Genomic DNA, 27,528 nt, shown 5'->3' with positions numbered 1-27,528 from the left:
CCAGCGCTTATACGCGGCAAAGATATATATGAGAGAATTTTTTGAGATAAGTCTTTAAGAATTTTAGGATAAATATGGAAAAGATTACTGTAGGAAAAAGTTTTTTTAATTATTAGATATAATGAAATTGGAGTTTATAGTTTAATATATTCTCTCATAGTTTATCATTGAGATTTTTGGTAATTTTTTGTGTAAAGATATAAGAGAATAAATGTGAAAGGGATATATATATCCTTTTTGGTAAAGAATGAGTCTGAAAAGATGCAAAATGTGTATAAATTATGTGATTTTATGATGCAGCTATAAAACCCGCCCTAAATTAACGGAATTGAGACGCTAAATGTGTGTAAGTCATGTGTCTTTATGATGTGGCTATAAAACCTGCCCTAAATAACTGAAACCTAGACGCCCCAGATGAAGCAGGATCGAAACCCGGGTCGGCAGCTTTTTTATTGTATATGCGTTGTTAAAGGAGGAAAACTCTGTGTAGAATAAACTATACAGAATGCTTTTACCTACGGGTCTGCTCTATGTTGATTTCCTTTAAAGGAACATACGCTAACTTTTGCTGCTGGCTGATTTATATACTGGGGAGGAATGATGAATATGCACGTTGCTGGTCGGTTCAGAGTCTGAGGAGGTCGAGAAAGAAGATCAAGTGGAACAGCCACTTGAAAAATCTGAAGTTTTTGTGCAAGCTTCTATCAAAGTTATTTCAGAGCAGACCCAAAAAAATAAAATAAAAAATAAAATATATGTATGTACTGGTATGTATGTGTATGTGTATATATATATATATATATATATATATATATATATATACACACACACTGCTCAAAAAAATAAAGGGAACACAAAAATAACACATCCTAGATCTGAATTAATTAAATATTCTTCTGAAATACTTTGTTCTTTACATAGTTGAATGTGCTGACAACAAAATCACACAAGAATTAAAAAATGGAAATCAAATTTTTCAACCCATGGAGGTCTGGATTTGGAGTCCCACTCAAAATTAAAGTGGAAAAACACACTACAGGCTGATCCAACTTTGATGTAATGTCCTTAAAACAAGTCAAAATGAGGCTCAGTAGTTGTCACGGCTGAGGATGGGGGAAATCCTCAGCCGTGTGTAGCCAGGTGATGTTTAGGTTGCTTGGCCATGTAGACAGGATTAGGGAGCAGGTCACCTCCTAAGGCATCCCTAACCTGACCCTAGCTCCTAGTTACATGGGCCAACCTTGATGGTAGGAGGGCCCATGCTCCGGAACCTAAAAGTCCCTGCTGGCCCTCAAGATGACCCTCACCTAGGAGCTGAGTAAGACAAGCCCACTCCTCCTAGACACGGAGGAGCAGGAGTCTCAACGGCCAAGCTGCAGGAAAAGGGGAAACATAAACAGCTCTATGGATATGGCAGGTGAACAAAGAGTTCCACCTACCTGCCACAGCCTTGCTGACTGGATCCCTGTGTTAGCAGGGTGCAGATCACAAACGCATCCCCACACAGGGACCCAGATCCATAGCTGCACAAAATCACATATAAAACATCACACGGACATCACACATAACTAGAAATAACTTAAAGTGACATTATGGTTATGACATTAAGGTTTTATGACCACAGGGGTGGCTCTTACTGGCAGGTAATAAATACATGAGGCTGCTCTCAGCTAAGCATGGCTGAAGCAACCTGAAGGCCTGCAAAAGCAGTGAGGCTTTATAGGCCAAGAAGCCACACCCCACAGTCGGACACACCCAGTGATCACACACACTAGGAAGGGGATTAACCCTTCCAACACCAGGGAAGGGAAAACACCACTTAAAGGGAACGTGCACACAATAACATAAAACACAGTGCACACATCCACACATCACACACAAAACCGCATGCGCAGCGTAGCGAGCTGCATGGCACAGCTCAGCCTGCTACGCTGCCACATACATACTGTTGCCAGCGGCAACCACAGGTGAGGCCAATACCACAGCCCTCACCTGTGATTGAACACCAATGAAAACCGCTGACAACCGCATGCGGTTCAGGAGTCACGGTCATAGCCATGGCCGTGACACTCCCACCCCTCAAAGCCCCCCCACCAAAAAAAGACACGTGAGGGACTCAGACAAGGGGATAGGAGAAGGGGACGTCCACTCTCAGTGCCGGTTCTAAAAAGGGGTCGCTGTCAGCTGCATCCTCTCCCGGCTCACACTAGCCAGTCCGACGAGGACTGCAGCCCGCACCAGCAACAAAGAGAAAAGAACCACTGAGAGATGGACGAGGGGACTCTCCACTCACGTCCCCACTCCAGTCGCTGCCAGCAGACACTCCTAACCAGCACGCAGCCGGACCACTTACGGAGTGCTGCCAGCAGACGACCAGAGATGGGAACATGGAGAGGGACGAGGGATCCCCAACACGGACACGGAAGGTAAGGTGGCGGGGAATAAGCCACCAACCGTGCCGTAAACGGAGAACCCCCAGGAACGCTCTCCCTCCGGAGAACGCGCATGCAGGCCACATTGATATGGCACTGCATGCTGCACCCTCTTTCGAAGGTATGCATACCGCATACCAAACACACACCACGTGTAGTAAAATCAGGGGGACGCCACACGAGGCAACGGTGAAGGGATGGCGGGGAAACGCCACTCACCGCGCCGTCAGAGGCGAAACCCCCAGAACGCTCTCCCTCCGAAGAGCGCGCATGTACCCCTTCCGCAGACGGCGGTACATGCTTCACCCTCTTTCGAGGGATGCATACTCCCACCCCTCAAAGCCCCTCCCAACAACAAAAGGGGAAAGTTGGTGAGGCATAAGAAACAATGGGAGGGGGGGAGGGGAAAGACAAACAAAAAGGGGACACCAACACGGACAACGGTGAGCTGGGAATGGCGGGGAATGCCACTCACCGCGCCGTAAATTGTGAGCCCCATAACGCTCTCCCTCCGGAGAACGCGCATGCACCCCATCCGCAGATAGCGGTGCATGCTTTACCCTCTTTCGAGGGAACGCCACGTAAGAGCGACTGTGGTCATACTGTCACGGCTGAGGATGGGGGAAATCCTCAGCCGTGTGTAGCCAGGTGATGTTTAGGTTGCTTGGCCATGTAGACAGGATTAGGGAGCAGGTCACCTCCTAAGGCATCCCTAACCTGACCCTAGCTCCTAGTTACATGGGCCAACCTTGATGGTAGGAGGGCCCATGCTCCGGAACCTAAAAGTCCCTGCTGGCCCTCAAGATGACCCTCACCTAGGAGCTGAGTAAGACAAGCCCACTCCTCCTAGACACGGAGGAGCAGGAGTCTCAACGGCCAAGCTGCAGGAAAAGGGGAAACATAAACAGCTCTATGGATATGGCAGGTGAACAAAGAGTTCCACCTACCTGCCACAGCCTTGCTGACTGGATCCCTGTGTTAGCAGGGTGCAGATCACAAACGCATCCCCACACAGGGACCCAGATCCATAGCTGCACAAAATCACATATAAAACATCACACGGACATCACACATAACTAGAAATAACTTAAAGTGACATTATGGTTATGACATTAAGGTTTTATGACCACAGGGGTGGCTCTTACTGGCAGGTAATAAATACATGAGGCTGCTCTCAGCTAAGCATGGCTGAAGCAACCTGAAGGCCTGCAAAAGCAGTGAGGCTTTATAGGCCAAGAAGCCACACCCCACAGTCGGACACACCCAGTGATCACACACACTAGGAAGGGGATTAACCCTTCCAACACCAGGGAAGGGAAAACACCACTTAAAGGGAACGTGCACACAATAACATAAAACACAGTGCACACATCCACACATCACACACAAAACCGCATGCGCAGCGTAGCGAGCTGCATGGCACAGCTCAGCCTGCTACGCTGCCACATACATACTGTTGCCAGCGGCAACCACAGGTGAGGCCAATACCACAGCCCTCACCTGTGATTGAACACCAATGAAAACCGCTGACAACCGCATGCGGTTCAGGAGTCACGGTCATAGCCATGGCCGTGACAGTAGTGTGTGTGACCTCCACGTGCCTGTATGACCTCCCTACAACGCCTGTGCATGCTCCTGATGAGGTGGCAGATGGTCTCCTGAGGGATCTCCTCCCAGACCTGGACTAAAGCATCTGCCAACTCCTGGACAGTCTGTGGTGCAACGTGACGTTGGTGGATAGAGCGAGACAGGATGTCCCAGATGTGCTCAATTGGATTCAGGTCTGGGGAACGGGCGGGCCAGTCCATAGCATCAATGCCTTCGTCTTGCAGGAACTGCTGACACACTCCAGCCACATGAGGTCTAGCATTGTCTTTCATTAGGAGGAACCCAGGGCCAACCGCACCAGCATATGGTCTCACAAGGGGTCTGAGGATCTTATCTCGGTACCTAATGGCAGTCAGGCTACCTCTGGCGAGCACATGGAGGGCTGTGCGGCCCTCCAAAGAAATGCCACCCCACACCATTACTGACCCAATGCAAAACCGGTCATGCTGGAGGATGTTGCAGGCAGCAGAACGTTCACCACGGCGTCTCCAGACTCTGTCACGTCTGTCACATGTGCTCAGTGTGAACCTGCTTTCATCTGTGAAGAGCACAGGGCGCCAGTGTCGAATTTGCCAATCTTGGTGTTCTCTGGCAAATGCAAAACGTCCTGCACGGTGTTGGGCTGTAAGCACAACCACCACCTGTGGACGTCGGGCCCTCATATCACCCTTATGGAGTCTGTTTCTGACCGTTTGAGCAGACACATGCACATTTGTGGCCTGCTGGAGGTCATTTTGCAGGGCTCTGGCAGTGCTCCTCCTTGCACAAAGGCGGAGGTAGCGGTCCTGCTGCTGGGTTGTTGCCCTCCTAGGGCCTCCTCCACGTCTCCTGATGTACTGGCCTGTCTCCTGGTAGCGCCTCCATGCTCTGGACACTACGCTGACAGACACAGCAAACCTTCTTGCCACAGCTCGCATTGATGTGCCATCCTGGATAAGCTGCACTACCTGAGCCACTTGTGTGGGTTGTAGACTCCGTCTCATGCTACCACTAGAGTGAAAGCACCGCCAGCATTTAAAAGTGACCAAAACATCAGCCAGGAAGCATAGGAACTGAGAAGTGCTCTGTGGTCATCACCTGCAGAACCACTCCTTTATTGGGGGTGTCTTGCTAATTGCCTATAATTTCCACCTATTGTCTATCCCATTTGCACAACAGCATGTGAAATTGATTGTCACTCAATGTTGCTTCCTAAGTAGACAGTTTGATTTCACAGAAGTGTGATTGACTTGGAGTTACATTGTGTTGTTTAAGTGTTCCCTTTATTTTTTTGAGCAGTGTATATAGTCAGGACCTACCTTCCTTTTTGGTACTGCAGCTAAAGATCTAGCACGAGAGAATAACACCATTTCCTTTATTTTATCCAGCAGCTACCCTGGGCAGCTTGATCGCCAGATCTTTTCCCCATTGAGTAAGTTTGGGACTGTATGGAGAGACAGATCTCCCATGAACAGCAGCCAGCAACCACCTTGGCTGAGCTACAGGTACAAGTTACAAGAGTTTGGAAAGACATAATAAAGGAGGATATCCAGCATCTGTATGACCATTACCATGCCAGAGTGGCAAAATACTGTATATCACAAGTGGAGATGCCACCCAGTATTAATGTGACCATGAGTCAATATATACAATGCTGAAGAACCCAAAATAAAGCGTTGTTGAGGAACGGTTGAGACGTATGCATATATATCCATGCATGCCTGCAAACACGTGCATGTATATTATATATATCCCCCCCCCACCTCCTACAACTGAAACCAGGTGCATCGGTGTGAATGTGCCCCAAGCATTCGCACCGATGCAATCTGGCTAATTGCATCAGAATGACAGGACAAGTGTCCGGTCATCCTGATGGATACAAAGAGCTCAGATTCAACAGAATCTGAGCCCTTTGTTGTAATTATCCCCAGCGCCGCTGGAGATAATTACACATGATAGAAGAAGGGGAGAAGCCTCTCCTCCTTCTATTATGTGCATTCCGACAGTGCGATTACTATCGCACTGTCCGGAATGCTAGGTGCAGCAGGCGGGAGATCAAAGGCTTCTCCCGCCTGTCTGCAGCGCGTCCCCGATGTGCTGGCCGGCGCAGTGACGTCATATCACTGCGTCGGCCCACATGGATGATGGGGGGGGCGGGAGTGCGGGCCGCCGGGGGATAAATATCCGGCGGCCCCGGCACTCCGCAGTTAGGATCGGGGCCCCCACTGGAGAGCGCATGGGCGCTCAGGATCGGGACCCCCCCCCCCACCTGATAGAGGAGCGCGTCCTGCGCTCCGGAAGCTCCGGCTGAAGAGCCCGAATGGACCCGACCCCTGCAGCCCTTACCCCCCCTTCAGAAGGAGAGCGCGATTCGGCGCTGAAGAGGATCGGGACCCTGATACTTTAAGAGGAGAGAGTGATCGGCGCTCGACAGAAGTGCCTGGCCGCACCCCCCTGAAGGACCGGACCCAGGAGAGTGCGTCCTGCGCTCTGGAATAGCCCTACCGGAGCAGACCCCTGGAGAACCCCAAGTATCAACCCCTGTATTAACCCCTATCCCACCAACGATTACCCCTCACCTAACCCTACTCCTACAACCCTGATCCCCTGGTTAACCCTTGTAACCCCCTACTGCTCCCTGACCCCATAAACCTTATAACCCCTTCCCTGCCATTCCCATATATCCTACTCATCCCCTGGTTCCCTGTGTGCCTGCTCTCCCCTGGTTCACCCCCCATAGACCCCTGAACCCTGGTGGCCCTGATTAACCCCTGGGTTACCCCTACAACCCCTATTACTGTGCCCTTGTTACCCCTGATATCCCTGATAACCCCCCTGGTTAACCCTTGCATCCCCTGGATAATCTCAGCACTCACTTGCAAGTAACCCTTGCAGTGCTGAATCTATAGTGTCTGTGGCCTGCACTCCCCTGCAGTGCCACTGTTAACCCCTTGTACCCCGGGACAGTGCAGATGGGTGGGTTATTGTTATTACTTGTATGTGTGAATTGTCTAGTTAGTTTATGGGTGGAATATGGGAATGTGTAGTGTAGTTTAGGATTTGTAGTGCTGTATTGTTAGTATTGCGTGCGTAGTGTATTGTTAGTAATAAATACTGTTACTTGTAACTATCTGTGTAACGTGTAGTTATTGGCGATAGTAAGGCGCATGCAGCTAGCGTAGCGGTCAGTGTAAAGCATAGCGAAAGTATTATTATATATAGGTATAAATGGGCGGAGTCATCAATAGACGGTTCCTCCCATTTATGAATATTAATTATTGATATTTGCATAAATATTGGTGATTAATATTCTCCATTTACATTGGCGAGCCAGGCCCACTGCTTAGACTTTGAAATCTGTGTTTGGTTTTGAGGCTAGAGGTCGGTTGTCCTGTGAATTGTCAGGCAAGAGAGACGTGGTCAGCGGTCTGAGCGTCTAGGACCTGATAATTTGGACAGGTAACGCGACTCTTCCTCACAGCACCAAGCGCAGATCAAAATCTTTAGCAGAGAATCTATAATTGTTCTGTGAATTAATATTTTTGTATTTGCTTTACACGGTCACCGTTGCTGGAGTAAGAGGAGAAGACACGGAAAAGTACAGCACCAACAAGCATCGCTCAAGTGATTGCAAGGGAGAAGAGCACACGTGACTGAAGGAGATCCATCTTCGTGGGAGCGGCGTACAAGTCCGGCTGGGGAAGAAGCGATCCGGGAAAATGGATTTCTTCTAAGCAGCTGCAAAGACGAAGAGGTACGGCCCCAAGGAGAAAATGGACGCTCATCAAACGGTGAGTATGGACTTCCCCACACTGCAACACTTAGCCAAACACAGCACATTTAACCCCATCCTCCCCACTACATACAAGTCAGCAGAAATGCTGTGGTCCGATTTGTTGGCACAGGCTTGTAGTTATGACAAGCTTTGTGTTAACAAACGGACGGTGTTGAACAAGGCCACCAAACGGCTTCGGATGCTAGCCAAACTCGTTCATACGTTTGAGGCTAGCATCTGTAAGCCAAAGGAAGTGGCACTGGTGTCTCAGTCAACGGAGACAATTCCTCCGGCCATTCACTGCCAGTGCTGTGCCAGTAATTCGGACCAGGTTTCGACATTGCAGGCACAGCTGGCAGAGAATGTGCAGTCTACTGTTGACCGAGATGCGCAGGTGGCTAGGATAGAGTCACAGTTAGTAGAGCTGCAGAGGCAGAAGGAGGAAATTGAGGCTAAGTTGACTCAGTCTTATACTGAAGTCAAGGCCTTCAAGGAGCGGACTGCCTCTACTAATGTGACGGTAGCCAAATTGAAGGCTGAGGTTGCTGTAAGGTCCCAGCTAATGTCTGGCATGAAACAGGTTATCACCAAGTTGGTGCCGGCCCTTTCTTTTTCCGTAAAGCCAGGGTCGGAATCTCCCAAAATGTTGCCCTGTGCAGGGCCACAAGGGGGGAGAGTAGTCTGTGACCGGTCTGATCATCAGGTCAAGCCGGTCCAGACTAACAGAGATTTTTCCCTGACTTTGGGAAAAAGAACTGTGGTGAAGAGTGCGTCCCTGAGGATGGTACAATTCAGGAGAAGGGAGCACGGCTGCAGTGTAGATGGACCTGGGTCATGCAGAGCAAGCATCAGATGTTTTGCATGTGGTGGCCTAGGTCACATAGCGAGACACTGCAAAACACACAGGACAGGAAACCAAGTCACGTGTTTCAGGTGTGGGAACAAAGGACACATTGCAAGGAATTGCCCTTGTGCAAGTAATTGCAATGTGTCCAACAGTATCAGCCAGGTAACAAATTGTGCAGTGGGGTCTAGTCAACCTGGCCATAACGGGGTTACCTCTTGGCAGCATCACCAGCTGCTGAGGGGTCAGAGTGGCCAAGCTAGGCTAGGCAACATTTGACACCCCTGTACTATTTGTTACACCGTTTGTTCCCTGTGTATGTCCATGTTGTGTGTTTTTGTTATGTGTTTATAAGTTTTTCTTGATGTTGATGGTGGTAGTCCTTGTCTACGGATGTGTTCTACCATGCTGATTTATGTAGTGTTGTAAGTCCCGTCTGCTGTCTCTGTTTCATTCTGTGTCCCCTTGGAGTGGAACAGTGTTATACTGTGGATCGAGAACGTATAGGTTCGCGAGCAGATAATATCACACGGGAAATCCTGCTGGTCGGGAGAAGGCATAAGGACCTTCTCCATGCAGCACACAAAGGATGATGTGATATTGTTCTGGGCAACCAGGGTCTCAGATCGATACAGATAACACTGTTTTGCTCAAGGTTTTCGGTAGGGCTGTGTTGCGCTGGGGACTGGGGCGGACAGACAACATTGGTGTAATGTTGTGCTGCGCACTTAATTCTAGTCCGAGCAGGCAGCACAGCTCTGATAGGAATTGGACGCAGAGTGTTTGAGAGCAGAGTGTGGACTGTGTTCTTGTGTTGTGGGGTCCTGGGGAGCCAGGGCATGCCTATGCCATTGGTTCTGCGGGCCTCCACAAGATGGGATCACAGGGGGAAATCAGCCTGGGTACACATGAGTGGACAGGGATGCGGTGCCATCGATAACAAGATGGTGCTTTGTCCACAGAACTCCAGTTATCCTAACCTAGTAGGGTGGCCATCCTTATCTGTTGGTGCAGAGGGATGTGCAGCAGAGGACTCAATCCTCAAGGACTGAGGTTGTGAGGGTGAACCCGCTCCAGATGCCTTGGAGGCGGGCCATACCTGAAGATCGGCAGAACTACCGAGAGACTATGGGGGTGTGGCCACTCCAAAGTGGGGGTGGCCGACACCAAGAGACTGTTAAAGGGTTTCTATCACTTCATATCACATATTTAGGTGTCAGACACTAGCGATCCGCTAGTGTCTGCTCTAACAAACCATCCTAATATGATAGGTTTTGGGGCAGCCGTTTTGCTAAAATAACAACTTATATCTATATGCTAATGAGCCTCTAGGTGCTATGGGGGCGTCATTAGCACCTAGAGGCTCCGTCTACCTTCATAAACTGTCGCCGCCCAGCGCGTCCCTCCAGCCCGCCCATCTCCTGCTGAATGCGATCCTCTCCGTGCGCGTCTCTGTTCTGCGCATGCGCAGTGAATGTCTGACCGCTTCCCTGCTCAGACATCTCCACTGCGCCTGTTCCTCGGAGCACTATGATGTCATCGGCGCAGGCGCAGTGGAGATGTCTGAGCAGGGAAGCGGTCAGACATTCACTGCGCATGCGCAGAACAGAGACGCGCACTGGGAGGATCACATTCAGCAGGAGATGGGCGGGCTGGAGGGACGCGCTGGGCGGCGGCAGTTTATGAAGGTAGACGGAGACTCTAGGTGCTAATGACGCCCCCATAGCACCTAGAGGCTCATTAGCATATAGATATAAGTTGTTATTTTAGCAAAACGGCTGCCCCAAAACCTATCATATTAGGATGGTTTGTTAGAGCAGACACTAGCGGATCGCTAGTGTCTGACACCTAAATATGTCATACCAAGTGATAGAAACCCTTTAAAGAAAGGCCAGTTAAAGACTGTAAGGGTGAACCCGCTCCAGAATTGGGGGGGGACGAAGATACCTGAAGATCGGCAGAATTACCGAGAGACTGTGGGGGTGTGGTCACTCCAAAGTGGGGGTGGCCGACACCAAGAGACTGTTAAAGAAAGGCCAGTTAAAGACTGTAAGGGTGAACCCACTCCAGAATTGGGGGGGGCGAAGATACCTGAAGATCGGCAGAATAACCGAGAGACTGTGGGTGTGTGGTATCCTAAAGATGTCAAGAAGAAGACGGTGTATCCTGTGGACGGAGGAGTAGGTTACGGTGAAGGGCAGGTCGGAGGAAGCTGGATTAGGGATGTCTAAGTACCTAAAGATCAGTGTGCACTACAGTTCTTCCTGAACTTCCACCAAAGATGGGGTTGAAGGGGGGCAAATATATCTCAACCCGTTCCCCCATTATATTGTCGTATTATATAGTCCGACAACAGGGGGATTGTTGAGGAACGGTTGAGACGTATGCATATATATCCATGCATGCCTGCAAACACGTGCGGGCATGTATGGTATATACAGTGGGGGAAATAATTATTTGACCCCTCACTGATTTTGTAAGTTTGTCCAATGACAAAGAAATGAAAAGTCTCAGAACAGTATCATTTCAATGGTAGGTTTATTGTAACAGTGGCAGATAGCACATCAAAAGGAAAATCGAAAAAATAACTTTAAATAAAAGATAGCAACTGATTTGCATTTCATTGAGTGAAATAAGTATTTGAACCCCTACCAACCATTAAGAGTTCTGGCTCCCACAGAGTGGTTAGACACTTCTACTCAATTAGTCACCCTCATTAAGGACACCTGTCTTAACTAGTCACCTGTATAAAAGACACCTGTCCACAGAATCAATCAATCAAGCAGACTCCAAACTCTCCAACATGGGAAAGACCAAAGAGCTGTCCAAGGATGTCAGAGACAAAATTGTAGACCTGCACAAGGCTGGAATGAGCTACAAAACCATTAGCAAGAAGCTGGGAGAGAAGGTGACAACTGTTGGTGCGATTGTTCGAAAATGGAAGGAGCACAAAATGACCATCAATCGACCTCGCTCTGGGGCTCCACGCAAGATCTCACCTCGTGGGGTGTCAATGGTTCTGAGAAAGGTGAAAAAGCATCCTAGAACTACACGGGAGGAGTTAGTTAATGACCTCAAATTAGCAGGGACCACAGTCACCAAGAAAACCATTGGAAACACATTACACCGCAATGGATTAAAATCCTGCAGGGCTCGCAAGGTCCCCCTGCTCAGGAAGGCACATGTGCAGGCCCGTCTGAAGTTTGCCAATGAACACCTGAATGATTCAGAGAGTGACTGGGAGAAGGTGCTGTGGTCTGATGAGACCAAAATAGAGCTCTTTGGCATTAACTCAACTCGCTGTGTTTGGAGGAAGAAAAATGCTGCCTATGACCCCCAAAACACCGTCCCCACCGTCAAGCATGGGGGTGGAAACATTTTGCTTTGGGGGTGTTTTTCTGCTAAGGGCACAGGACAACTTATTCGCATAAACGGGAAAATGGACGGAGCCATGTATTGTGAAATCCTGAGCGACAACCTCCTTCCCTCTGCCAGGAAACTGAAAATGGGTCGTGGATGGGTGTTCCAGCACGACAATGACCCAAAACATACAGCAAAGGCAACAAAGGAGTGGCTCAAGAAGAAGCACATTAAGGTCATGGAGTGGCCTAGTCAGTCTCCGGACCCTAATCCAATCGAAAACCTATGGAGGGAGCTCAAGCTCAGAGTTGCACAGAGACAGCCTCGAAACCTTAGGGATTTAGAGATAATCTGCAAAGAGGAGTGGACCAACATTCCTCCTAAAATGTGCGCAAACTTGGTCATCAATTACAAGAAACGTTTGACCTCTGTGCTTGCAAACAAGGGTTTTTCCACCAAGTATTAAGTCTTTTTTTGTTAGAGGGTTCAAATACTTATTTCACTCAATGAAATGCAAATCAGTTGCTATCTTTTATTTAAAGTTATTTTTTCGATTTTCCTTTTGATGTGCTATCTGCCACTGTTACAATAAACCTACCATTGAAATGATACTGTTCTGAGACTTTTCATTTCTTTGTCATTGGACAAACTTACAAAATCAGTGAGGGGTTAAATAATTATTTCCCCCACTGTATGTGCATACATTAGCCATAGCATCATGGGACGATGTGCGCAAATGTGCCCAGCATCTGCGCACGTCTGCCCATGGTGATCCCCAGGGGCTCATGGTGGCCCCTGTGGGAAATATGTGCCCCCTTGTGGTGTAGGGGCTTGTGCCCCCTTGTGGTGTAGGGGCTTGTGCCCCCTTAGGATGTGGGGGCTTGTGCCCCCTTAGGATGTAGGGGCTTGTGCCCCCTTAGGATGTAGGGGCTTGTGCCCCCTTAGGATGTAGGGGCTTGTGCCCCCTTAGGATGTAGGGGCTTGTGCCCCCTTATAATGTAGGGGCTTGTGCCCCCTTATATAATGTGCCCCCTTATATAATATATGTCCCTAATATTAACGTATACATGTGTATGGATGTGCCCCAAGCATCCATACGCATGTATATTATATATATCCTCACCCCCCCCTCCTACAACTGAAACCAGGTGCATCGGTGTGAATGTGCCCCAAGCATTCGCACCGATGCAATCTGGCTAATTGCATCAGAATGACCGGACAAGGGTCCGGTCATCCTGATGGATACAAAGAGCTCAGATTCAACAGAATCTGAGCCCTTTGTTGTAATTATCCCCAGCGCCGCTGGAGATAATTACACATGATAGAAGAAGGGGAGAAGCCTCTCCTCCTCCTATTATGTGCATTCCGACAGTGCGATTACTATCGCACTGTCCGGAATGCTAGGTGCAGCAGGCGGAGATCAAAGGTTTCTCCCGCCTGTCTGCAGCGCGTCCCCGATGTGCTGGCCGGCGCAGTGACGTCATATCACTGCGTCGGCCCACGTGGATGATGGGGGCGCGGGAGTGCGGGCCGCCGGGGATAAATATCCGGCGGCCCCGACACTCCGCAGTTAGGATCGGGGCCCCCACTGGAGAGCGCATCGGCGCTCAGGATCGGGACCCCCCCCACCTGATAGAGGAGCGCGTCCTGCGCTCCGGCTGAAGAGCCCGATCGGACCCGACCCCTGCAGCCCTTACCCCCTCTTCAGAAGGAGAGCGCGATTCGGCGCTGAAGAGGATCCGAACCCCGATACTTTAAGAGGAGAGAGCGATCGGCGCTCGACAGAAGTGCCTGGCCGCCCCCTCCTGAAGGACCGGACCCAGGAGAGTGCGTCCTGCGCTCTGGAATAGCCCTACCGGAGCAGACCCCTGGAGAACCCCTAGTATCCACCACTGTATTAACCCCTATCCCACCAACGATTCCCCCTCACCTAACCCTACTCCTACAACCCTGATCCCCTGGTTAACCCTTGTAACCCCCTACTGCTTCCTTGACTTCATAAACCTTATAACCCCTTCCCTGAAATTCCCATATATCCTGCTCATCCCCTGGTTCCCTGTGTGCCTGCTCTCCCCTGGTTCACCCCCCATAGACCCCTGAACCCTGGTGGCCCTGATTAACCCCTGGGTTACCCCTACAACCCCTATTACTGTGCCCTGGTTACCCCTGATATCCCTGATAACCCCCCTGGTTAACCCTTGCATCCCCTGGATAATCTCAGCACTCACTTGCAAGTAACCCTTGCAGTGCTGAATCTATAGTGTCTGTGGCCTGCACTCCCCTGCAGTGCCACTGTTAACCCCTTGTACCCCGGGACAGTGCAGATGGGTGGGTTATTGTTATTACTTGTATGTGTGAATTGTCTAGTTAGTTTATGGGTGGAATATGGGAATGTGTAGTGTAGTTTAGGATTTGTAGTGCTGTATTGTTAGTATTGCGTGCGTAGTGTATTGTTAGTAATAAATACTGTTACTTGTAACTATCTGTGCAACGTGTAGTTATTGGCGATAGTTAGTAAGGCGCATGCAGCTAGCGTAGCGGTCAGTGTAAAGCATAGCGAAAGTATTATTATTATAATATAAAGGTATAAATGGGCGGAGTCATCAATAGACGGTTCCTCCCATTTATGAATATTAATTATTGATATTTGCATAAATATTGGCGATTAATATTCTCCCTTTACAAGGGTATACCACCTTGGTTGTGTGATCTCTGACAAAGCACCACTAGTGGTTTATATTTTGTCAATCTCAGCTCAATCGCATTAAGTTTTCCATGTATTCTTTTTTAATTTTTTGGAAGTATACTATATACTGTATTTTTTGCCCCATAAGAAGCCTCTTTTTTTCCCCAAAGTAGAGAAAAAATGTCACTGCGTCTTATGGGGTGAATACTAATGAGCAATTCCAATATGGAAGCGCTCATTGGTGTCGGAGGACCGGGAAGTGGTGAATGCAGCACTTCCCGGGCTCTGTACTCACCGCTTTCTGGTCCTCTGCTGTCGTTTGTGCTGTGGCTGAACACAGCGTGAGAACGCTCTGTGATCTGAGGCATGGGGGCTGAACAAATGAGGCTGATGGGCTGAACAAATGAGGCTGATGGGCTGATCAAATGAGGTATTGGGGTCTCATCTGAGGTCTGAATGGAGTTGTCTTATTTATATTGGGGCTCTTATCTGAGGTCTGATTGGGGGGTCATTCACATTGGGGTCTGAGGTGAGGTCTGATTGAGGGTCTTATTGGGGCTGTGAGCTGAGGTCTGATTGCTGGTCTGATCTGAGGTCTAATGAATAATATTTTTTTATTATTGTCCTCATCTAAAACCTACCACATTTTTCGCCCCATAAGACGCACTTTTCCACCCCCCAAAAGTGGGGGGAAAATGCCCCTGCGTCTTATGGGGCGAATGCTTCCACTTTACATCGCAGACTGCAATGTATGAGCCAGGAGAGAGGAGGGGCTGGAGTCTGGAACTAGGGGCGGGTCCCGGTGCAGTCACTGTACTCTTACACCGGGCCCCGCCACTCACCGCAGTATTTATATACATTAATCCTTATCCCGTTAATAAGTTTAACTAAAGCTGTGCCCTCCCCTGTATCAGTACAGCACTTATGAACAAGCTTCCATACCAGGCAGAGCGGACGGCAGCAGTAACGTCACTCACTGACGTCGAGCGCCTGCTCCTCCCACTTTATGAATAAAGCAGGCGGAGCAGGCGCGCGATGTCATTGAGACATGCCTTTAATGTTGGAGGGTAGAAATCATTTTCCCACAGCCCAATACCGACCATATGAGTAAACTATTGGACAGTTTTAAAAGATATTGACAATATATCTTACCTATATATGATATTAATCATGCTGTGTTCACAGTCATTGTTGCTGTACATACTCAACTTATCAAGAAGGTCCATGAGATGTGTAGAAAAATTGCTATCAAAATTATTGATGGTAGACTCCAGACCAGTTGAAGACTGAAATGCATCAACATGTTCTGCAAGAAACTAAAAACACAAAACAAAACTAAAATAAATGTATTTAGTCATTTCCAGGGGATCCATAAATGTACTATTTACCTTAGAGGTAAGCTTCTTTTTCTTAGCCTCTTCTGTTTTCTCACTTTGCATGGGGGGGCCCATCATTGTGCCATGCTCCAATGTCAGGCGCTCCATCTCTGTCTGCACCTGCATGCTCTGGGTAAACCTCTGACAATAAGGGAAATTTAACAATTAAACACATTAAAGTGGTGCATACAATTTCAATACAATACCATATATTTCTGTCTTCTTTAGAGCAATGTCTACTCTATAACAAGAAAAAGCTAATTTGATATATTTGTTGATGTTCAGTTGTGGGCTTCTCGCTGCACAAGAAAAAAAATTAAATTCTACAGCAAAAATGCCAGTGTGAAAGTAGCCTAAAGGGTTAAGGAACAAGAAGAAACCAATGTGGATAAATATAACTGTAAAGAAAGCAATAAATGACAAAAAGAAAGCATTTAAATCACTAAAACAGGAGGGTAGCGAGGAAGCACTGAAAAACTATAAGGAAAAAAATAGAATATCTAAAAAAAAACAAAAGCCGACAAACTAGAGACCGAGAGATTAATTGCTAAAGAGAGCAAAACTAACCCTAAAATGTTCTTTAATTATATAACTGGTAAAATGTATAAATCTGAAGGTGTCGGCCCTCTACAGAGCAATGAGGGGGAAGTTGCAGAAAGCGACGAGGAGAAAGCAAAGCTATTAAATATTTTTTTTCTCCACTGTATTCACTGAGGAAAATAAACTGTCAGATGAAATGCAGAATGTAAAAGTAAATTCCCTATTAAAAGTGCCCAGTCTGACCCAGGAAGAAGTACAACAGCGACTTAAAAAGATTAAAATAGACAAATCGCCAGGACCAGATGGCATACACCCCCAGTATCCTAAGAGAATTAAGTAATGTCATACCAAGATATTTACTGACTATATACTGACAGGGAGTGTTCCACAGGATTGGCGCATAGCAAATGTGGTGCCAATATTCATAAAGGGTGCAAAAACAGACCCCCGAAACTATAGGCTGGTAAGTTTAACATCTACAAAGAAAAAATAGGGGGTTGAGTCAGCACAACCTGCCTGTAGGTGCAGATCACTATGGCGAAATACATATACAAACGGAAAATGCAAATGTGATCGCACACTACATCCAGCACTCTGCCCTCCATGCTGGATGAGACATTGGTTTATATTTTGGCCAAAGCATAGTAAGCCACTCACCGCGTCAAGGCCGTCTCAATTGAGTGGTCCCTAACTCTTGTTCCTACCTGTTTATGGGCCATGACAGCCACATAAAATCCAGGGAATGCAGGTCAGCATGCAAGACAAGTACACTTTGCTTGTAACCCCGTCCGGTGCCATTACAGCTTTCATCGGATCCAGGGATGCAAGTACCAACATGCATGCTGAACCCACCATATACTTCTCCTGGAGCCAGATGGCTAATGGTAGGTTCTATACAAGCAGACTCAGTTTTATACTGACTTTAAAACCAGCCTCCAGGACAGATTAACTGGTCAGGTGTGCAATGACTCCAAGGAGATCGCCACGCCTCCAATATATACTACAAAGAAAAAAATAGGGGGTTGAGTCAGCACAACCTGCCTGTAGGTGCAGATCACTATGGCGAAAATACATATACAAACGGAAAATGCAAATGTGATCGCACACTACATCCAGCACTCTGCCCTCCATGCTGGATGAGACATTGGTTTATATTTTGGCCAAAGCATAGTAAGCCACTCACCGCGTCAAGGCCGTCTCAATTGAGTGGTCCCTAACTCTTGTTCCTACCTGTTTATGGGCCATGACAGCCACATAAAATCCAGGGAATGCAGGTCAGCATGCAAGCAAGTACACTTTGCTTGTAACCCCGTCCGGTGCCATTACAGCTTTCATCGGATCCAGGGATGCAAGTACCAACATGCATGCTGAACCCACCATATACTTCTCCTGGAGCCAGATGGCTAATGGTAGGTTCTATACAAGCAGACTCAGTTTTATACTGACTTTAAAACCAGCCTCCAGGACAGATTAACTGGTCAGGTGTGCAATGACTCCAAGGAGATCGCCACGCCTCCAATATATACTACAAAGAAAAAAAATAGGGGGTTGAGTCAGCACAACCTGCCTGTAGGTGCAGGTTTTAAAGTCAGTATAAAACTGAGTCTGCTTGTATAGAACCTACCATTAGCCATCTGGCTCCAGGAGAAGTATATGGTGGGTTCAGCATGCATGTTGGTACTTGCATCCCTGGATCCGATGAAAGCTGTAATGGCACCGGACGGGGTTACAAGCAAAGTGTACTTGGCTTGCATGCTGACCTGCATTCCCTGGATTTTATGTGGCTGTCATGGCCCATAAACAGGTAGGAACAAGAGTTAGGGACCACTCAATTGAGACGGCCTTGACGCGGTGAGTGGCTTACTATGCTTTGGCCAAAATATAAACCAATGTCTCATCCAGCATGGAGGGCAGAGTGCTGGATGTAGTGTGCGATCACATTTGCATTTTCCGTTTGTATAAGTTTAACATCTGTTGTGGGTAATCTGTTTGAAGGTTTTCTAAGAGATGCTATCTTGGAGGATCTCAATAAAAATAAGCAAAAAAACACCATATCAGCATGGCTTCATGATGGATCGGTGATGCCAAACTAATTTAATCACTTTCTATGAGGAGGTAAGTTCTAGACTTGACAGTGGTGAATCAATTTGATGTCGTATATCTGGACTTCTCCAAAGCATTTGACTCTGTACCACTTTAAAGGTTAGTATATAAAATGAGAATGCTTGGACTGGAAGAAATCGTCTGTATGTGGGTAAGTAACTGGCTCAGTGATAGAAAACAGAGGGTGGTTATTAATGGTACACACTCAGATTGGGTCACTGTCACTAGTGGTGTACCTCGGGGGTCAGTATCAGGGGACAGTACAGAGATCTCTCCCATTATCTATTTATCCCCAGGATTGTGACTGTGACGAAGGGGCATCCTCTGCATCTGGAGGAAAGAAGGTTTGTATACAGACATAGAAAAGGATTCTTTATGGTACGAGCAGTGAGACTATGGAAATCTCTGCCTGATGAGGTGGTGACGGTGAGTGAGTACAATAAAAGAATTCAAGAGGGGCTTGGATGAATTTCTGGAGTGTAATAATATTACAGGCTATAGGTACTAGAGAGGGGTCGTTGATCCAGGGAGTTATTCTGATTGCCTGATTGGAGTCGGGAAGGAATTTTTTCAACCTTAAGGGGGGAAAATTGACTTGTGCCTCACAATTTTTTTGCCTTCCTCTGGATCAACTTGCAGGATAACAGGCCGAACTGGATGGATAAATGTCTTTTTTCGGCCTTATATACTATGTTACTAGTACTCTAGTAATCTTTTGCTGATTTAATTACCAATTCAGGCAGATGTCCTAAAACTGCAAGTAAATGCCTATAGGTGTACTTGTACATCAGTGTTGGCTTTTCTTCAAATCCACTACATTAGGGCATTAGTAATTTGAGGTGAGCGACATTATATAAGGTAAGCTAAAATTCACTTCTTATCCCATCAAACTTTCAGGCTGCTGCTCTGTCTCTCCTACAAGGTTCACATTTCAACACTGCATGTTCAGACTGCAACATATAAGCACAAGGAGAATAGAAATTTAATTTCCTTTAGTGAAAGTAAAGTAAACATGCTCAATAAGTAGGGATCTGCAAGGTCTGCTTTACTTATTTTTGTTTACAGAACATAGATATTTCATCATAAACTAAATTTTCATTTTTCAATACAATTCATTTAAAAAAAAAACTAAGCAGGCATGCAATACTTACCTGCATACAGTTTGTGAACATAACACAAACTGACATAAGCTTTGAGAAGATCTTAAGAAGCTCTGGATTGGTAAGCATGCAATCCTTCAAACAGTTGTCAAGGAAACTTGTGTGGTAAGCAAGTACCTCATCTATGTTAGAAGCCTGAGGGGAAAAAAAAAATATCAAAACAAACACTTTGTTAAACAGAAACATTCTGGACATGGCAAGTTTTCAGCTTAAAGGGCTTCTGTCACCCCACTAAAGTAATATATTTTTTTTTGGGCTACTTAAATTCCTTATACTGCGATATATCAATATATAATGCTCTACTCATTTTCGTTCTGTAGTTTCTTCAAAAGACGGACTTTTATAATATGTAAATTACCTCTCTACCAGCAAGTAGGGCGACTACTTGCTGGTAGCAGCCGCATCCTCCTTTCATAAAGGCGCCCCCTCCTCATGTTGATTGACAGGGCCAGCGAACACGCTCGTCCTCTGACTGGCCCTGTCTGCGTTCAAAATCTCGCGCCTGCGCCGTACCGGTCTTCAGTCGGCGCAGGCGCACTGAGAGGAGGATGCTCGCCGCTCCTTCCTCAGTGTGCCTTCGCCGGGTGTAGATGGGACGTCAGGCGCATTGAGGATGGAGCGGCCGAGCAAGCGTCCTCCTCTCAGTGCGCCTGCGCCGACTGAAGACAGGTACGGCGCAGGCGCCAGATTTTGAACGCAGACAGGGCCAGTCAGAGGATGAGCGCGTTCGCTGTCCCTGTCAATCAACATGAGGAGGGGGCGTCTTTATGAAAGGAGGATGCGGCTGCTACCAGCAAGTAGCCGCCCTACTTGCTGGTAGAGAGGTAATTGACATATTATAAAAGTCCGTTTTTTTAAGAAACTACAGAACGAAAATGAGTAAGAGCATTATATATTGATATATCGCAGTATAAGGAATTTAAGTAGCCCAAAAAAAAAAATAATGACTTTAGTGGGGTGACAGAAGCCTTAAGGACCAAGCGTAATTTTGAAATCTGACTTGTCACCTTATGAGATAATAACTAGGAATGCTGTTACTTATCCCACCAAGTCTGAGATTGTTTTTTTCATGACACATTATACTGTACCTTATACTTGGTAAATTTGGTGTGATATGTCAAATCTTTATTATAAAAAAAAATAAAAAAAAATTTACTGATAAATTTGAAAACATTTACATTTTTGAAATCTGAATTTCTCTTCTTTTAAAGACAGATAGTGATACCTCACAAACAGTTATTAACATTCACCACATGCCTATTTTAAGTTGGCACAATTTTGCAAATGTCATTTTATTTTTTAGAACATTTCCAAAACCAAGTTTTTAAAAGACCAATGCAGTTTGTTAGTGACTTTGAGGGGCTTACATAATAGAAACCACCCATAAATTACCCCATTTTAGAATTTTAAGTGCTCACTACACCCCCTGAAAAATTCCTTGGGTGGTCTAGATTCCAAAATGGGGTCCCTTATTTCAAGCTAATGTTTAAGAAAGGGAACATTATTAGAGATCTTATATGGTTTGAGAAGTTGGCAGCTTACCACTCCCTAGTCCCAAGGACTATATCTGTAATGGCCTACGCTCTGCCCCCTCTGAAGGCTACTCTCTACTGTACCTTACAGCATGAGAGAAAGATTCTTTGACACTTGCAGACTCAAAAATCACGCAGATTTGTAAATTTTGTAGTGGACCCTCGAGTTGCATTTTACTGCAAGAGTCCATCTACAAGCTGATTAGTAGGTGGTATAAGACCCCCTTAGTCTTGCATCGCATTAACCGTACTATACCGGCTTCTTGCTGGAGATGTACCAATGACAAAGGTTTCTACCTCCATATATGGTGGGAATGCCCAGCGCTCAAACCTTTTTGGAATGTGGTGCGGTAAGTCATTTCTAAATTGTGCCCTACTGCCCCACCACTGACCCTCAACATTATTTTCTTGAACCTTATACTGACTTCTACAACTAAATGCAATACACTCCTGTAGCTGCAATTAGTTCTGCTAGCCAAAGCCATGATCACGCTCTATTGGAGGCAAACTACAGCCCCCTCTATTTCTCACTGGCTACATAAGATAGCCCAAGTAGCAAGACTGGAGGAACTGTTATCTGGAGAGATATGAACATTCTAGATACAAGCTTACTTGGTCTCTTTGGATGTCATTCGCACAGGGTGCAGAGATTTTAGCATTCTTGTCCACTCAGGAGTAAGATGAGCTCGAGCTCGCCCGACCTGGATGCCGTGGGTCTGGGACTGGGTTTGATATCCCCTCCTTTGGCTTTGGTCCTCACACATTCCATCTCATTTTCACTTCATTACATATTAAATTTTGATTGAGACTTAATTAATGTTGTGAGCATCAACATTAAGATGCTCTTATTAAGCATGTTATACTATGTACCTTGCAGAGTTTTAGGGATCGGTGTACAATAATTTTTATTGAGTTTTAACAAAAGAGAATAGCACAATAGACAAAAGCACAAAGAGCGCAATTACAGTATCACATAAGGTAACATAATATAGTGCAAAAAATAGGCGTACATGGTGGAACATATACATCATAGGCTGAGTACAGAAATATATGGAATGTCAGAGACAATGATAGCTCCAGTAACAATGCAACACTATCAAAGTAAAGAAACGGGTAGAGGTGTAGCATAACGACTGGATAACCACATAACCCATTGATTATGTATTTGTATTCTGGATCGTACAGTTTCCGTAAAAGTCATTTCACAGTGCATATGCTCATTGACAGATTGCACCACCGCAGCTGCCTCCGGGGACTGTGCCAACTTCCACTGACGGGCTATAACATTTCTGGAAGCACTGATTACATGTGCTACAATCTCCCTTACCTTAGGAGGAAAGTCTGCCAGTCCTATACCTAGGATTGACAGCTCAGGAGAGAGATCTATTTGTGTAGCAGTCACTTCTCTGAGGAGGGATTCAACATCAGACCAAAAAGAGGTGACTGAGGGACATGCCCACCACATGTGCAAGGGGGTGCCCACCGCCCCGCAACCTCTCCAACAGAAGGGGGAGTAACCCGGTACTAAGTGGGCCAATCTATTGGGCGTCAGGTACCAGCGTAACTGAATGCGCCTGGCCTGCTCAACGTGGTTAATACATCTGGTACACTTGAAGAACCAATGTAAAGCTGCGTTCCATTGCCGTACAGAAAATACTTTCCACAGTTCTAATTCCCAACGAAGGGCAAAGGGTTGCTTAACCGTCAATTCCGCAGGAAGGATGGCAGCATAAAATGTGGAGATTTTGGGCCGAAGGGGGCAAGAATCCCTGATAAATAGCTGAAAGGAATTAGGAGTGGGCAGTTGGCGGGCGGACAATGAGTTTAAAAAATGTCGTATTTGTAAGAATTTATAACAGTTGTTTGGGAGCGTGTATTTGGTGTGTAGAGTGGCAAATTCCACTAGAGCGCTCCTGGAGTACAAGCAATCTAGGTGTCTGATACCCCTAGCCCTCCACATTTCTAGGGACAGGTCAGGAATATGGTATTCCAGTGCAGCTAAAGGGACAGCAGTTAGGGCACATAGAACAACTGGAAAGAATCTACGAGCTGCATCCAGATATACATCATAGCCCGAGTGGTACAGAGTAAGGCTACTTTCACACTAGCGTTCGGGGCTCCGCTTGTGAGCTCCGTTTTAAGGCTCTCGCAAGCGGCCCCGAACGCATCCGTACTGCCCCAATGCATTCTGAGTGGATGCGGATCCGCACAGAATGCATCAGTCTGGCGGCGTTCAGCCTCCGCTCAGCAAGCGGACACCCGAACGCAGCTTGCAGCGTTCGGGTGTCCGCCTGGCCGTGCGGAGGCAAACGGATCCGTAAGTCAATGGGGACGGATCCGTTTGAAGTTGACACAATATGGCTCAATTTCAAACGGATCCGTCCCCATTGACTTTCAATGTAAAGTCTGGACGGATCCGTCTGAACAACTTTCACACTTAGAATTTTTTCTAAACTATAATGCAGACGGATCCGTTCTGAACGGATCCAAACGTCTGCATTATAGGAGCGGATCCGTCTGTGCAGACACCAGACAGATCCGTTCTGAACGCAAGTGTAAAAAGTAGCCTAAGGGGGGAAATTGAACAGCTTTCAGGCTACAGGCTGCAAACAATGCGCTCAAGGAGGGGGACTTTACAAAGGATTCTTCTATCTCATGCCATTTTTGGGGAGAAGCTGGGGACAAGGATTCAAATGCTTGATGCGCCAGGTTTGCCAGGTAATATTTGTATAGATCAGGAACCCCTAGTCCTCCACCCCTAATAGGGGATGCAGCGTGTCTTTAGATATCCTAGGTTTTTTACCGTCCAAAATAAATGACAGAAGGTCACGCTGGAGCTGTGCAATCTGGGCTCTGGGGATCAGTACTGGTAAGCACCTGAAACAATACAATATTTTTGGAAGGGATAGCATCTTGGCAGCGTTTATTCTAGCGATCCACAATAAGTGGACTTGAGACATTTTCGTATAATCCTTCTTGAGATAAGCCCTCAAGTTGGACAAATTGATGGAGAGGGTTTTGGGAACAGAGCGTGCCAACTCCACTCCTAGGTAAGTAATGTAGGTGGCAGCCCACTGAAAGGAATATCACAATTGAAGGTCAGATCTGGTCGCGTCTGCAACATGGAAATCCAAAACATTGGTTTTCCTCTCATTCAGTTTGTAGTAAGAGCATTGTGAGTACAGGCAGAGAATGTTCGACATTGCAGCTAACGAGCATTCTAGATCGGTTATAGTCAGAATGACATCATCTGCAATAAAGGCTTATGACATGCATGGAATTTCCATCTGAAATTCCCCGTATTTGAGGACAGGTGCGTATACGAAATGCTAGGGGCTCTATAACCAGAGAAAAAATGAGCAGGGACAGAGGGCACCCCTGGCGAGTACCATTTGTTATTGGGAACAGGTCGGAGACTAAACCAGAAGCCAAGACTGTGGCAGAAGGTTTAGAGTATAATCCTAGTATCGCCTCACATATAGGACCGTGAAACACAAATTTACCTAGAACCTGCTCCAGGAACCCCCAATGCACTTTGTCAAGTGGGAGGCATATATGCAAACTGTTGTAACTCCTACACCGTTTACCTGATTTGGATGTAAATACCCTCAAATTAAAGCTGACAGTCTGCAGTTAAAGCACATCTTGTTCGTTTCATTTTAAATCCATTGTGGTGGTGTATAGAGCCCAAAATGTTACAATTGAGTCGAGGGGGAGATTTCAGGACTCACATTTAATGAAAAGAAATCACAGATTTTGGATCTAAATTCCTCAACTCTTTGTTCACTCTTGAGCAGGTAGGGATTGAGTCTCCACTGAGCAGGGGAGCAGCTGGGCAACCCCGTGTCCAGTTCCAGAGTTATGGGGGCGTGATCGGACCAAGTGGCGTACCCAATATCAGACAGAATTGCCTTATGTAGGAGATCCTGAGATATCAGAAAGTAATCAATGCGAGAGTGGGACAAGTGAGCTGGGGAGACATAGGTATAATCTCGCTCGTCTCCGTGATGATACCTCCATATATCGTGATAGGGCATAGTGCTTAAAGTTGACCTCAAGTCATCTCGTTTGACCCCCGGAGCCGAGCGACAATCAATATCCGCATTTATTGGTATATTAAAATCGTTTCCAAGGATTACTGCTCCTTTCACCACCCCACTGAGTTTCCTAAAAAAAGTTGAGGAAGGCTTTCTGTCTGACATTGGGCACGTACACTGAAGCAATGGTATATAAAACATCATCAATAGAACATACTAATATAACAAATCTGCCATGCAAATCTGATACACAGTGATGAGTGAATGCTACCAAGGCTTTGACCCCAATAAACGTGCCAGCTCTACGCCTTTTAACTGAGGGAGAAAAGAACATATGAGGAAAGAGCCTGTGAGCACATCTATGCTGATCCTTCTCCATCAAATGAGACTCCTGTACCAGGACCACATCACCGCGAGCTTTTACAATATCTGACCAGAGTTGAGAACGTCTGAAGGGAGAGTTCAGGCCCCTCACGTTGTTAGAGAAGATCTTTAGCCCCATAGTAATTATAGGATGCAGTGTTAAATGCAGACTGACATTTGCTGTACAGGTGTTCAATAGTAGAGCCCCAAGACTAAGTATTCCAAGCATAGTACGCCTTTAAACAGACAACATAGAACAGGAGAATAAAAGTGCAACTTAAACATTTGCAAACAAAAGCGGGTGAATCCCGCATAGAACCTCGGTGTCCATTGGGGTTAACGAGGTGGTCTGCAGAGGTATTATAGCAGACCGCAGGGGGGGGGGGAAGAAGTAAAAGTGCGGATGACAATCACGCATGCAAACCGCCTTCCCAGAACCCTAATGAATCAATAGGGACAGTGCATGAAAGATTTCAAACAGATTCCCAATCAGGGGAGATCTTATCTGGCTTGTTGGAGTCTCCGTTCCTTTTCTGCTAGAAATCCGGTAGTAGACCCCACTTGTGCAGAGTGAGCACTGCTTCTTGAGGGGAGCCTTTGTGCAGCACTATTAACTTTACTGGGAAACTCCATCGATACCGAATCTGCTGGTCTCGTAGGATTTTCGTTTTTTGAGAGTACTCCCTCCTCTTAGCCATGGTGGCTGCTGATAGATCAGGGTAGATTGTGATCCCTGCAAAGGACGGTGATGGAGCGGGGTTATGCCGCAGAGCCCTAAGGAACTGATCCTTGATGTGATAAAAATGGGTAGTGATGGGTCCAGATTTTTAGGTTTAGGAACCCGGTGAATGCGATCAACAATAAGATCTGCTTCTGAGACAACAGGTAGTGCTTCTTTGATCAGTCCCTTGAGAAGGGGGTCCAGTCCCTCAGGGCCAACTGTCTCCGGTACACGCCTAAATCTTACATTGTTTCGCCTGTGGCGATCTTCTAAGTCTTGTAGCTTTGCTCTCAGGGCTGTCACCTCCTCCTCTAGTGCCTCATGGGCATCTATTAGTGTGTTATGCGAGGTGGCAAACTCGGCCATTTTTCCCTCCACATGCGCAGTGCGGTCTCCCAGGTTATGGAGTTCACGCCTTAACTCTTTCAGGGCGCAGGAAATATTTTCCTTTATGGAGGAGCGGAGTGACTCCAGCATGGTTCGCATGGAGTCAGCGGTGAGTGGCTTGGTAGGGGATGGAAGCTGAGGAGAGTCAGCAGGGCCTAAGGAAGCTCCCGAGGATGAGGCTGGGGAGGAGGTTGCAGGAGAGGACAGGGTCGGCACGCTTACTTGTGCCGGGCCGCATGGCGCCGCCAGGTAGAAGAATTCGGTGAGTTTCTTCGGCGCTTGTCGTTTCCTTAGTTTGCCCATGATAGCAGCGCTGCAGAGGGACTCTGTTTGCCACAAATGCCGTCCAGATAGTCGCTGTGGAAGCCGGTGTAGGGTGCTAGGAGGGGAGCTGCAGCTCTAAGCATTCGGCGCCATTAGCGAGCAGGCCACGCCCCCAGAGTTTTAGGGATCGGAAACTGGAATCCTTTCAATTTCTCCCTGCCTTCTACTTCCTTGTTGTACTTGCTTTTGTTATTATTGTATGTGTAAAACTAATAAAAACTGATTTGACACAAAATGGCATCCCTTTTAGTTTTTCCCCCCATTATATGGGTACCTAAATGTGTCTTCAAATGCAAAATGG

At 46.8% G+C, this 27,528-nt stretch overlaps 1 protein-coding gene across 2 annotated transcripts in view; it reads right to left on the bottom strand.

The window, feature by feature from the left end:
• TUBGCP2 (tubulin gamma complex associated protein 2) overlaps positions 1-27,528 on the bottom strand; it is a 478,187-nt gene that overhangs the window by 35,114 nt on the left and 415,545 nt on the right. For both annotated transcript variants that reach the window (XM_040435527.1, XM_040435528.1), the window contains exons 15-17: positions 19,855-19,998; positions 16,073-16,201; positions 15,837-16,000 (exon numbers count right to left, since the gene is read on the bottom strand). In XM_040435527.1, the coding sequence (XP_040291461.1) occupies positions 15,837-16,000; positions 16,073-16,201; positions 19,855-19,998 (437 nt within the window). The remainder of the gene's footprint in view (positions 1-15,836; positions 16,001-16,072; positions 16,202-19,854; positions 19,999-27,528) is intronic.

This window comes from Bufo bufo, chromosome 6 (assembly GCF_905171765.1).
Source record: "Bufo bufo chromosome 6, aBufBuf1.1, whole genome shotgun sequence".
Classification (NCBI taxonomy): Eukaryota; Metazoa; Chordata; class Amphibia; order Anura; family Bufonidae; genus Bufo; species Bufo bufo.
This window is presented reverse-complemented; position numbering and strand designations above follow the sequence as displayed.